Below are 14,246 nucleotides of genomic sequence, written 5' to 3'. Positions count from 1 at the left end.
AGAACTTGCAATACCAATGTTCTAAAAACAAATGAAGATCCTGGAATACTACCCCAGATTAAGCCACACAACACAAAAAAATGAGTGCTATAGATATCAACGTCAGTGGTGCTGAGAAACACCTGTAATGTAAAAAAAATGAATATCTCAAATGCCAGTGGCCCTGCAGACTCACTGCCAGATATCATACAGAAATTCGTTGCAGATTTGCCGCTCTCTTAATCATAATATACAGTAGACACCTAGAACAAAAAAAAGTGTGTAGTGTTTGGTAAGAAGCATACGTCAAACCTTTCCACATTAAGGGCACGAGATGTGGGCCACAAAATGATCATTTAATTTCACTGATATTCATATGTTGCATGTGGAATCTTAATAGTCATATATTTTAACTCAAACCCAATGTACTATCTCCAAGTCAACCAGCAATGCTGAAAACCATGGATTAAAGTAATCAAACGTATGCAGTATTTCTTGACTTCTGAAAGCACTTGACCCAGTACCACACAAACGCTTATTGAAGAACATACTACTATAAGAGATATCGAATGAAATTTGTGACTGGATTTGGGATTTACTGGTAGGGAGAAAACAGCACGTTATCTTGGGCAGAGAGTCATTGAAAGATGTAGAAGTAACTTTAGGTATGCCCATGGGAAATATGTTGGGACTCATGGTGTTCATATGTTTATGATCCAGCAGACAATACTAATAGCAGTATCAGACTTTTTTGCATACATTTATAATGAAGTAGTAGTAGTAGAAGGGTTGTGTGGGCGCACGACAGCAAGGTCTTCAGCGCATTTATAATGAAGTACGATCTAAAAAACTGCATCCATATCCAGCCAGAGTTCGAAAAGCTTTCATGGTGGTGCAAAGATTGGCAACTTGCTTTATATGTTCAGATATGTAAAATTTTGAACTTCAAAAAATGCAGAAACATGTCTTAGCACTAAGGCCAAAATATAAATGAGTCATTATTGTACTCAGTATACACAAACAAATTACTTGTAACCATTTTTGGGGGTATGAAATGGAATGATAATACAGACCCAACTGCAGCTAAGTAGGTGGTAGACTTCAGTTCACTGGTTAGGTAAAGGCAAAATACATTCTACAAAAAAGACTGCTTACAAAATGCTCACGCGACTCATCCTGGAAGAGTGTTTGGAACCCACAGCAAAGAGGACTAAAAGGGGATACCAAGCACATATAACGGGGGACAGCAAACATTTGACGTGCAGAAGAGCATCGTAGAAATACTGAACTGGTAGGTGCCTAAGGATAGGTATCAATTATCCAACAAAATCATATTTACAAAACTTCAAAATAAAAAAATTAAAAAAAAATGGCTCTGAGCACTATGGGACTTAGCAGCTGAGGCCATCAGTCCCCTAGAACGAGGCAGGATTCGAACCTGCGACCGTAGTGGTCGCACGTTTCCAGACTGACGCGCCTAGAACAAAACTTCTGAAGCAGTATAAAGGTGAAATCTAAACATATATATACTGCTCATGTGGGCACCACGCACACAGACACTTCATTCCCACTCTCTTTACACAAATGCAATGGAAAGAAATCATAAAATGTGGTACATAACATGCACTTGACAGTAGTTTGTAAAGTATGGCTGTAGGTACGAGAACATAGTGCTTTATTAATATACTTATCAGTGGATATGACAGAAATTACTTTATTACAGGTGTGGTTTATACATCATGAGCGCATTACATTTTAAGTAAATCGGGAAAGAAAACATCTGTGTATGAGAGAGTGCCCTAAGCAGACATCAACAGTTTAGTTATAAGGGAGGACAACATATTGAGCACAACATGTGAAAAAAAAATAAAATAAAAAAAAAAAAATTGCTCCAAGAAAAACAAATTGCATTTCCAAAATGTAAAACCATGTTTTTTACACTCTTCTAAGTGTGATGTGGTGATTATTATTTGTTATCGTTAAGTTTAACACTGAAGAGAGGAGAGTAGGGGAAAAGAAGAAGAAGAAGAAGAAGAAGAAAAAGAAAGAAAGACCAAATTTTACTTCTTCTGACTTACTTCTTTCTTGCTTCTGAAGTATTTGCATCTATATTAAATAATTCTTGGAGATCAGTGTCAATTAAATTTCGCTTAGCATCATTTTGGGAACATCCAGCTACTTCACCAATATCCAATTTCCTATCACCATCATCATCGTTGCCCTCACTCTCATCCTCATCATCGTCATCGTCATCATCATCATCATCATCATCATCATCATCATCATCATCATCATCGCCACCACCACTCCCAACACATTCTCCAAATGTGTAACTTTCTTTCCATTTGCCACGACGATCCTCTTGTACTATTGCACCTATGGTTACAAAAAGAAAAATGTTAATTATACCACCATATCCACATTTACATACACTGTCAATCAGGGTAACTTTTTAGCAGTCAAGTTATCCCTGTAGTACTTACATTTTTGTTTCAAATGGTTGATGTTCCACATACTGGCACTATTTTGTCCAAAAAGTAACCATAGTTTTATTATCTCTGTTACTCTTAGTGCCTGAATACAGAACATCAGCCACTTGAAATAAAAATCTTAAGTGGTACAAAGATGCCCTGACTGGTAGGAAGTTACCTTCATTGACTATATGCCTATGTATTACGACTAAGAATATTTTAGAGAAAATAATTTACATCTCAACAGGCATAAAAAAATGTGTACAGAAAAAAAAATAACAGTTTGAACAATTTCATTGGGGATGGAGACAAGGTAGAAGAGAACTGCAATAGGTTTCTGGAAATAGAGGTGAACAAATCTCTGACATTGGAACCACATTGATAAGATCTGTTCTAAAATAAGTACAACTATATCTTAATACATTTATCTGTGAAATGTGGTTTATTTACCTCTTAACGCACAATTCTCATTCACCTGATTCATGTATAGGAGGCATGACAAGATCTAAAATAATAAACTTTTTAAAAGAGATACAATATTGTCACTTTTTTCCCCTTTTCTGTTGTTCCTTAGTTGCTTCAGAATTTATATCAGTATGTTTCGTCTTTGCAACTAAGTGAAAGGCTGTCTGTTTTTTGCCATATGCATTTTGCTTCTTTTACTTATGAAGCAACTTCAGTGTCCTGCATTACATGTTTCTATTTATAATATAATAAATGTATTATGCAGAGTTACAATATGCTACAATGTTACATTTCCTCATGCTTTTCTCGTTTTTCATGTTACAAACAACTTTCGTAGCAAAAATTTTATAAGGTTAAATTATCATTTGGTGTTACTTACAATTTCTAATGTTGTTAGTCCATAAGTGCAGTCCTGAAAATGTGTTCAATCGGTCCACATGCTCCAGCTATGACACTTTTCCACCCACATTTATTAAAACACTATGAATATGTTTGCAGAGTGAGTGAGGTGTGTGTGTGTGTGTGTGTGTGTGTGTGTGTGTGTGTGTGTGTGTGAGAGAGAGAGAGAGAGAGAGAGAGAGAGAGAGAGATATTTATGGCTGATAATGATTTGGTCATTAATTACTTTCTTTTTCATTGCAAAGACTCTTAGTGTATTAAAATTTTCTGTAATGTCAGGAGATTTTTGTTACAATCATTCAATCTAATAATTTTTATGTCTTGTTGCATGTTGGATGGTACCCGTCCAATTTTTTATTAGGTGTTCAGTAAAGATAGACTGGCTATTTTCATGCTTCCAGCTCCTTATATGTTCTTTATAATTAGTTTTGAAATTCCTGTCTGTCTTCCCTGGATATACTGATTCCATTTTTGAACATTCTAACTGGTGTATACCTAATCCTTAGTGTTTACTTGGTTTGTCTGTTGTTGTTTGTAAATGTGACTGGAGAGTTTCTTGTTCTGTAAGGAACAAGTAATCTCCATTTCTTTAATATGCTTGCTAATGTGTATGCTGATTTGTGTTTGTATATTAAAGTGTATCATTTATTTCTGTTAGTCATGTCATGATTATTACTGTTTCATGTTCCATGTGTGCTGTAGTGTCTGTGAGGTTCTATGGTGCATCCGTTCTCTGCTTGTTTTCATTTTGATTGTTTAGCTGAGATTTTGTACTACATGGGTGTTGTAACCATTGTTTATGGCTATGAGTTTTGTTTGTAATTCTTTTTCACCGTTTTCTTTTCTTAGTTTGATATTATTTAGTCTGTGAACATTTTTGATTTTGCGGGTGGTTGAATGATGAATGTATAATTGCGTTTGTAGCTGGTAGCTTTCCAAAGAAGCCAAATCCAAAGCGTACTTGTTGTTGTCTCTCTTTATATGCAAGAAATGTATCTGATTATGTGTTTCTTTTTCCATGGTGAATTGAATGTTTTAAGTATATTGTTTACATCTGTATGATGCTTATCTACTTTCTCTGTTGGTTCATCTACCATACAGATTAGGTCATCCACATATCTGTACAAGTAAACAATTTTGTAGCCTTTCTTTGTGATGACTGAATCAAAGATTGTGTTTTCTACGTGGTTGATGAATATGTTTGCCAGTGTTCCTGATACTGGGGATCCCATTTGAAGCCCATCCTTTTATGAGTAGAACTTCTTTTCAAATTGGACGTAATCTTGGGATTTTTTTTTTAGGGCGCAAAACTGCTATGGTCATTAGCGCCCGGTCTGTGACTTAGGAAAAGGTAAAAGATGAAAATGGAAACCAGTAGCAATGGGTTCGAAACTCAAAAAATTGGAGAAACCAAAAGCAGAAGGAAAGCTTAAAAAACCACTACACAAAGAAGTTGGTTGTCCCAAAAAAGAGCTTCAAATGACTGACGTCATCTCACTGGCACTAATAAACTCAAGAACGCGATCGGCTGAGCGCGTGTCATCTGCTAAAATGGACGATATTTCAGGCGACAGCTGTAGACGGGCGCGTAACGGAGTAAACTAGGGGCACTCAAGTAAAAGGTGTCTTACTGTCCACAGCTGAGAGCAGTGGGGACAGAGTGGGGGAGGATCGCCACTTAAAAGATGTCGATGGCTAAAAAGACAGTGTCTTATCCGGAGTCTAGTTAAAATTACCTCCTCCCGACGACGCGTTTGGGAGGAAGAGGTCCAAGCACAGGGAAGAGCTTTCACTTCCCGCAATTTATTATGGGTAAGTGTCGACCAATGTGCATGCCATAAAAGAACAACACGATGACATAAAACACTCCGTAGATCGGCGAAGGGAATTGTGCGAATAGCTGGCCGAAGAAGAGAGACTGCAGCCTTGGCCGCTATATCGGCCGCCTCATTTCCACAGATACCAACGTGTCCTGGGATCCAGAGGAACGCCACCGAGACGCCCCCCGAGTGGAGCAGGCGTAGGCAGTCCTGAATCCGGTGGACCAGAGGGTGGACAGGGTAGAGAGCTTGGAGACTGAGGAGAAAGCTGAGAGAATCTGAATAGATAACATACTGTATCCACTGATGGCGACGGATATACTGGACAGCCTGGAGAACAGCGTAAAGCTCCGCAGTATAAACCGAACACTGGTCGGGAAGCCGAAATCGATTTGGGGTGTCGCCAACAATATAGGCACTTCCTACACCAAACGATGTTTTTGAGCCATCAGTGTAAATAAATGTGGCATCCTTCATTTGTGCGCATAGAGCAGAAAATGCCCGACAATAAACAAGTGAAGGGGTACCATACTTGGGAAACTGACAAAGATCACGGAGGAGGCAGGTCCGGGGACGGAGCCAAGGCGGTGCTGTACCCCAAGTTGTCAAGAAAGTTTTAGGAAAGCGGAAGGAAAGAAAATGGAGCAGTCGACGGAAGCGGACTCCCAGTGGGAGGAAGGGTGGCCTGCATACCCTAAATCCAAGGAGGCGTCGAAAAAAATGTCATGGGCCAGATTAGCGGGCATGGAAGACAAATGGCTAGCATAACGACTTAGAAGGACAGCTCGCTGACTGGACAGCGGAGGTTCAGCAGTCTCAGCATAAAGGGTTTCCGCAGGGCTGGTGTAAAAAGCTCCAGACACTAAACGTAATCCACAGTAGTGGACAGAGTCGAGACACCGAAGAATAGACAGCTGAGCAGAGGAGTAAACTATGCTTCCATAGTCCAATTTCGAGTGCACTAAGGCGCGATAGAGGCGGCGAAGGACCACTCGGTCCGCTCCCCAGGAGGTACCATTCAGGACACGGAGGGTGTTGAGGGATCGCAGACAGCGAGCCGAAAGATAGAAAACGTGGGAAGACCAGCACAGTTTCCTGTCAAACATAAGACCCAAGAATTTAGCAACATCCGAAAACGGAAGGTTGACAGGTCCTAGATGTAAGGAAGGTGGAAGAAACTCAGTACGACGTCAAAAATTAACACAAATGGTCTTACTGGGAGAAAACCGGAAGCCTGTTTCAATGCTCCAAGAGTGGAGGCGATCGAGACAGCCTTGAAGACGTCGTCCAAGAAGGCTGGTCCGTTGAGAGCTGTAGTAGATCGCAAAATCGTCCACAAAGAGGGAGCCCGAGACATCAGGAAGGAGACAATCCATAATTGGATTTATGGCAATGGCAAACAGTACAACACTTAGCACGGAGCCCTGGGGTACCCCATTTTCTTGGGAGAAAGTACGGGAGAGAGTAGTGTTCACCCGCACTTTAAATGTGCGCTCTGCCATAAATTCGCGAAGAAAACGGGGCAACCGACCACGAAAGACCCAAGAGAACAGGGTGCGGAGGATGCCTGTCCTCCAACAGGTATTGTATGCTCTCTCCAGATGAAAAAATATTGCTACTGTTTGGCGTTTCCGGAGAAAATTGTTCATGATATAAGTGGAGAGAGCAACAAGATGGTCAATTGCAGACCGATGCTTTCGGAAACCGCATTGGGCAGGTGTTAAAAGACTGTGGGACTCCAGCCACCAAGCTAAACGGCAACTCACCATACGCTCCAAAACCTTACATACACTACTCATGAGAGAAATGGGGCGATAGCTAGAGGGGAGATGTTTATCCTTTCCAGGTTTCGGAACAGGAACAACGATAGCTTCCCGCCATCGTCTGGGAAAAGTACTGTCGGTCCAAATTCGATTATAAAGGCGAAGGAGGTAACGCAGACTATGGTATGATAAATGCAGCAACATTTGGATGTGGATACCATCCGGTCCTGGGGCGGAGGAGCGAGAAGAAGAGAGTGCATGTTGGAGTTCCCGCATGGAGAAAACAGTATTGTAGCTTTCGCGATTTTGAGAGGAGAAAGCAAGAGGTCTCACTTCCGCTGCACGTTTCTTCGGGAGGAACGCTGGCGGGTAATTTGAAGAGCTCGAAATCTCAGCAAAGTGTTGACCCAATGAGTTAGAAATTGCGACGGGGTCCACTAATGTATCACGCGCAACAGTGAGCCCAGAGACCTGGGAGAAACAAGGCGCACCTGGTAACCGTCGAATCTGACTCCAAACTTCCGAGGAGGGAGTGAAGGTGTTAAATGAGCTAGTAAAGAAGTCCCAGCTTGCCTTCTTGCTATCGTGGATGACGCGTCGGCACCGCGCACGGAATTGCTTATAGCGGATACAGTTGGCCAATGTAGGATGGTGTCTGAAAACGCGAAGAGCACATCGCCGCTCACGTATTGCGTCACGGCATGCCTCGTTCCACCAAGGAACTGGGGGGTGCCGGGGCAATTCGGAGGTGCGAGGTATTGAACGTTCCGCAGCTGTAAGAATAACATCTGTAATATGAGTGACCTCATCGTCGACGCTAGGAAAGTGATGGTCATCGAAAAAAGTGTCCAATCGGCTTGGGCAAACTTCCAGCATCTTGGATGCATATATGGCAGTTGTGGCTGCAATCGAAGGACACATGGAAAGTGGTCACTCAAGTGTGTATAAGCAAGGGCGAACCATTCGAAGCGCCGAGCTAGCGGAACAGTACCGACTGAAAAGTCCACGAGAGAAATTTGTCGTGGAGGCAGACAAAAATGTAGGGTCCCCAGTGTTGAGGCAAACAAGATCCGCTTGGTGGAAGACGTCTAGCAATAGTGAGCCACAAGGACAAGGATGTGGAGATCCCCAAAGCAGGTGGTGGGCATTGAAGTCTCCAACCAGCAAATAGTGGGGTGGAAGCTGACCAAGAAGATGAAGGAGATCAGCTCGTGCCATTGATGTGGACGATGGAATGTATACAGTACAAAGAGAGAAGGTGTATCCAGAAAGGGAAAGACGGACAGCGACTGCTTGGAAGGAAGTGTTTAAGGGGATTGGGTGATAATGGAGAGTGTCATGGAGAAAATCATGAGTCCTCTATGTGCTGGAGTGCCTTCAACAGAGGGGAGATCACATTGGACTGACTGAAAACGGGGGAAAACAAAGCGGTCGTGGGGACGCAGCTTTGTTTCCTGAAGACAGAAGATGACCGGCGAGTAGGATCGTAAGAGGATCGCCAATTCATCCCGATTGGCTCGAATTCAACGGATATTCCAAAGGATAATGGACATAGGGTGGACAGAAAATGGAAGAATGTGACCAAGATTGCCGTCAACTCAACGACTGCTCAGAGCTTGCGACCGACAGCGCGGAACGGCACTCAGCCGAAGGCAGAAGATCCTGATCCAAAGGCTGTTCAGGAGCAGCTCCTGCCACCAGCGATCGGCCGCCAGCAGTTTGCCTCGGCAACACAGAAGACGGCCGAGGGCGGTTACCACCAGGTGGTGCTGTAGATTAGCCTCCTTGGAAACATGATGTTTAGATGAAGGAGGAACCGATGGTTGTGAAGTTGGGGTACGTAAAAAATCTTCATGAGTATGCTCCTTTTTGGAAGTTTAGGTGTCTGACTTTTGGGATCGAGATTTAGCAGAACCCGATGAAGGGTGAGCCATAGAGTGAGCAGGCGAAAGTGGGGAGGTTGTACGGGCGATCTTTGCGCTGGCCGATCTGACGACCGTGTCACTAAAGGTGAGATCACAAGTCTGCGTGGCCGCCTCCTTTGTTGGCTGAGGAGAGGCAAGGACAGTGCTGTATTTTCCTGTCTGAGGCACAGTGGGCTTTCGACTGGCGAATAATTTTCGAGCAGCAAAGGTCGACACCTTTTCCTTCACACTGATTTCCTGAATGAGCTTTTCATCTTTAAAAATGGGGCAATCTCGAGAGGAAGCAGCGTGGTCACCCATACAGCTGATGCAACGAGGGGATGGAGGTGGACAAGCACCCTCATGGGCATCCTTGCCACACGTAACACATTTGGCCGGGTTGGAACATGACTGGCTGGTATGACTGAACCGCTGGCACCGTTAGCAACGCGTAGGGTTTGGGACGTAGGGGCGAACGGAAATTATCTCATAGCCTGCTTTTATTTTCGATGGGAGTTGAACTCTGTCAAATGTCAAGAAGACAGTACGGGTTGGAACGATGTTCGTGTCAACCCTTTTCATAACTCTATGAACAGCCATCACGCCCTGGTCAGACAGGTAGTGTTGAATTTCCTCGTCAGACAATCCGTCGAGGGAGCGTGTATAAACGACTCCACATGAGGAATTTAAAGTGCGGTGCGCTTCCACCCGGACAGGGAAGGTGTGGAGCAGTGAAGTACGCAGCAATTTTTGTGCCTGGAGGGCACCAACTGTTTCTAACAACAAGGTGCCATTTTGTAATCTGGAACAAGACTTTATAGGACCTGCAATTGCGTCGACACCTTTCTGAATAATGAAAGGGTTGACCGTGGAGAAGTCGTGACCATCGTCAGACCGAGAAACAACAAGGGAACTGTGGCAACGATGGAAGAACTGTCTGTGGCTGAGATTCAGTGAACTTACGCTTGTGAGCAGACTGTGGAAAATGAGGAAACCATTGCGGAAGAATCCCCCATGATTACCGTGTCTCCGATGGCGCGCTCCTCCCTTGTGGGGGCCCTCTCTGAGGGCACTTCCCCCTTAGGTGATTGTTCACACCTCAGGTCACACCTCCCGAGAAACAGACGGAGGGACCAATTGGCACTTTCGGAAGGTATCAGCTCGGGTAATCACCCCTCCCTGGGCTTGGCCGTTACCAGGGGGTATGTACGTGTCCTACCTGTCTACCCGGGGCGAGGAATTACGTGTTACCCCGTCACCGGCTACGCATGAAAATGCGTGGGTCGGCCTTCAGACACGCACAGGGAGGAAGAAAGAGAAAAAACAAAGAAAGGGAAAGGAAAGAAGAGAGGTCTCAAACGCCGCAGCGGAGAAAAGAGTAAAGAGAAGAAGTAAGGAAAAGAGAAGGACAAAGGAAGGATGAAGACATGCAAGCAGAGAAAGCGAAGAATGTGTTACATTTTCGAGCTTCTGTCTCCAGACGTAGGAACAAACCATACTCCCAGAGGGGGAGAAAGGGAAGGAAAGAGCCAGAGGTGAGGGGAGGGGGGCGAAGATGGGGGCTAGGGAAGGATGCGGAAAAGGAAGGTATGCAGCCCGGAAAGGAAGGAGGGCCACATTAGCTGGGTCCCGTGCTCGCTACGCACGTATCCACAAAAGAGTTGTGGACCCCCTGGGGGGGTAATTTTGGGATGTCATTGCCTTGTGGGTTTTGGTTATTTCATTAATACAGTCTGCAGGTAAAGATAACCAAAGCTGTTTGTGGAATGTGTAACAATTTTATTTGTGTTATGAGGTCCCCCCCCCCCCCCCCCTGCTGTTCTTCATTTCATAGTGTTGCATAATGATTTTGGTCATTTGTTTTGCCAAATGGTATGATGATGCATTCATGATACTACACGATACATGTATTATATGTCTAAAAAGGAACATATACTATACAACACTGAATATATTTCATAAATAAAAGAATCGAAATGAGTATGGCAAAAAACAAACTGGTTTTCATTTAGTTGCACACATGGAACACACCTCCATGAAGAAATACAATAGTTTACATTATTTTATATACATTTCTGAGACCCTGCTACACAAATGCGTACTGCACTTCCCAGAATACAAAGATAAAATGTATAATTACCTTGTGCAAACTGTGAAACTGTTCTCAATGAATTCATCAATAGAATAATAATACTTCTCCACCTGGAGAGTAGAGATTAATCTTGTCTGTGAACCATACCCCATGTTAAATGTATTACTGCCTTTTATTTTATTGTAAAATTGGGCATAAGAGTTTTACACTGTTTGTGCTGGAAGTTTAAAATTTTCTCTGTGCGAGTACTGTAATTGTGGTCGAAACAGAAAGAGTTTACTCTATGCTGAGTTTTATATAAGAATAACAACACCTCATATATGTAAAGGGAGAATAGATAGGCTTTTTGGTAATACTTTACTTAGCCTACTGCAGCAGTGTAATAGTGTAGTGAGACTGGCAACGACTGGCCATGGAGTAAATAATTAATACTGTTCCAATTCTATAGTTGAAAGGTTTTTGTATGTAGCCTTGTCCATTCAGTAAATTAAGTATCCTCATAAAGCAAACATTTCATAACAAAACATTGGCACTAATATGAAGATCACATACTTTCCATCATTCAACGTTCGCTGGCAATATCAGCACACAGCACCACCACTGGTGTAAGTAAAATTTAAAACATGTTCATAATTATTTTCTTTTATAATAGCCTACTAAGAGTCTCGTGACATGACATTTGTTAAGCTTCCCCATAAGATTGTACCATAAAGAAAAACTGACTCAAGGCAGTAGTGATCAATATCTTTCTGGCATCAATGTTAGTGGCACTTGCTAAAATATACATTGCAAATGCTAAGCTATTGAGTTTATTGCCAAGTACTCAATGTATAGGGGCCTTCCTTCCTACTTCGATTTTTATCACAACTTAGGCCTAAGAACTTACATTGTTTGCTTCTGCATTTTACTGATAATTGCAAGTTACCGTAATTTAACTCTGTTCCAATGATTTAGCTTAACAATGATTCATTTTGGTTTTAACCCCCGTTAATTTAATTTTAGTCTATTTTGATGGTACCAAGATTCAAGTTTTTCTAGAGTATTTTTTACTCTTTCTGAAATTCTTTCAGGTACCTCATTTTCAATTAGGACTGATGCATCATCAGCAAATAAATCGGAATGAAAGTCAGTAGCAAGCGGTAGATCGTACCATACATCAATACAGGGAGCAGAGACGGATGCACACAATCAGAGAATTGGAAAACTCCAAAAGAAAGTCATCAGATGCACAACACAACTAATACCACAAGAATCTTGCAAAAACAAATTTAATGAATCAGAAATGGTAATTATAAGAAATCTGTAAATATATTGGGTGGTACTTCTTTCAATGGTAAATTGCTCAGTGCCTCTAAACAGAGAATTTCATGTCAATGACACAACACTAAAGAAAATTACTGTATCTGCAGCAAAAGATTAAAAATGACAGACCCTAAGAATGTGGGAGGCTAATTACATGACATACTGCCATCTAGCATAGAGAGCATAAATAAACTGAACAGCCTGAAAAGAAAACTGAAGGACCATTTTATCTCTGGATGCTGGTTTAAGGTGAAGCTGTAGGACCCACTTGCAGGCAAATTCATAGGGCAAGTGTAACTTCAAAGTTGGAAATTGCATAAAATACTTCCTTTAGCATGTGGAAACAAATTTTCTGGAATAGGCCTAAGAAAAAAGGAAGACAAGATGTTGTTCTCACAATATAGAAAAAGTCATACAGACTAAGTGAAAAATGTGTTCCTGATTCTGTATACTGGTACAAATATGATTTTCACGAGCTTTGACCGTATACTAATGTTTAAATGTTTTCTGCAGTATGATAAAAAAATTAGTTTTCAGTTTGTGTAACTATATTAGTTTTATCTGTAGTGTTGCACAAATAAATATTTGTATACTTCTCTTACATAAGCACGACTGCTGCATAAGTTAATGTGGGCTATTAGTATTTATCATCACAGTGCATAACTAAAAACAGTTGTTTTCTCTCTGTTTCTCTATGGTACCCACAATGTCTGGCTATTCCTATTTATCTGTTAACACCATTACTAGAAACAATTTTTTACGTATCAGTAGCAAATTTCTATGTAACTTGTTGAGTCTGTGTAAAACTGGCAACATGAAATGCTTCATATAACAGTAAAATACGTTCTAAGATCAAAAAATAAATTAGGCCTAAACAAAATTACAAAAACGAACACCTGCTGCTTCACGATAGGTTGTCATTATAATTGAAAACGACAAATGTGTATCATGTAGTTCTCGCGGAAATATCTTAAATCTCCTGACTGTGTCACAGCATCACGCTGATTTATTATGTTCTACAAATCAGCATTTTCTTCCCTCACACACCAAAACAGCTGTATTTTCGCGTCATCTCACCTTTCGCTCCCCGTACATCTTCATACACGCCAATATCATAAAGCCTTTTCTTGGATGATAATTTATTGTTCAAATTTGCTAGTTCAGTTTCTATCAACTGCTCAAAATTCATTCTTGTAACATATACTGCGACACCACGCTAACTCAAAACACGCATGGGAGATTGTAAACAAACGTATACCAGAGTTCCTCGTGCAAACAAAATTTCGTGGTGCACAAAGCAAAGATGCTAGCTTGGAAAATGATAATTGAAAAATATCTTGAAAGTCTGAATATTAAAAGTGAAAACAAACATATTAGAAATGCCAATTTGCAAATTATGTTCATCCACTCAATGAAGTCGCGTAAAGAATAAATTATTGACTGGACTCAGTAATAGCAAAAGTAATCCTCCAAACAAACGACCACAAGTAGCCCATCATTACGTAAGGTAAAAGACAGAAAGAACTAATCTCCATCAGTAAAACCAATTTTGGTAATAGTTTAGAATTTAAGAAGTAAGTTACTTCACTACATATAGCCAAAAATTTGCAAAACTACGAAACTGAAATTCCGACATTACCCGCATTCGGGCAATGAAATAAATTCGGTGATGACAATTGAAAATTTAAGTCGGACCTGGACTCGAAACCGAATCCCCCATCTGCTCCTATTCCTCGAACATATCCCCATCCTCTACACCTCCCGCGGTCTTGAACCCCCTCACCCCCTGGTTGCTCATCTCCTCTCCCATCCCCGCCCCCTGCCACATCTTCACCGTTGTGTCCCACCTACCCTCCATCACTACACCCTACATCTCCTTTCCCAGGGTGGCTTCCATCAACTTCCCCTCCCAGATGATGCCCTCTCTCACTCCATTTATCCCTCCTATCAACTCTGATCCTCACTCCCCCTCCTTTCCTCTGTCCTTTTCCTGGGCGCCCTCTTCCCCCCTTCCGTCCAGTTTTCTCCCCACTACATCTCTCCCTACCTAC

At 41.8% G+C, this 14,246-nt stretch overlaps 1 protein-coding gene across 1 annotated transcript in view; it reads right to left on the bottom strand.

Annotated features, from left to right (window-relative positions):
- Window positions 1–13,469, bottom strand: part of LOC126188982 (deoxynucleotidyltransferase terminal-interacting protein 2) — a 29,920-nt gene extending 16,451 nt beyond the window's left edge. Inside the window, exons 1-2 of the mRNA XM_049930774.1 lie at window positions 13,273–13,469; window positions 2,058–2,355 (exon numbers count right to left, since the gene is read on the bottom strand). Coding sequence (XP_049786731.1) covers window positions 2,058–2,355; window positions 13,273–13,384 — 410 coding nt within the window. The 5' untranslated portion in view covers window positions 13,385–13,469. The remainder of the gene's footprint in view (window positions 1–2,057; window positions 2,356–13,272) is intronic.
- Window positions 13,470–14,246: the final 777 nt, after the last annotated feature.

The sequence above is a fragment of the Schistocerca cancellata genome, chromosome 5 (genome assembly GCF_023864275.1).
Source record: "Schistocerca cancellata isolate TAMUIC-IGC-003103 chromosome 5, iqSchCanc2.1, whole genome shotgun sequence".
Lineage (NCBI taxonomy): Eukaryota > Metazoa > Arthropoda > Insecta > Orthoptera > Acrididae > Schistocerca > Schistocerca cancellata.
Note: the sequence above shows the minus strand (reverse complement) of the source record. Positions and strands in the feature narration are given on the sequence as shown.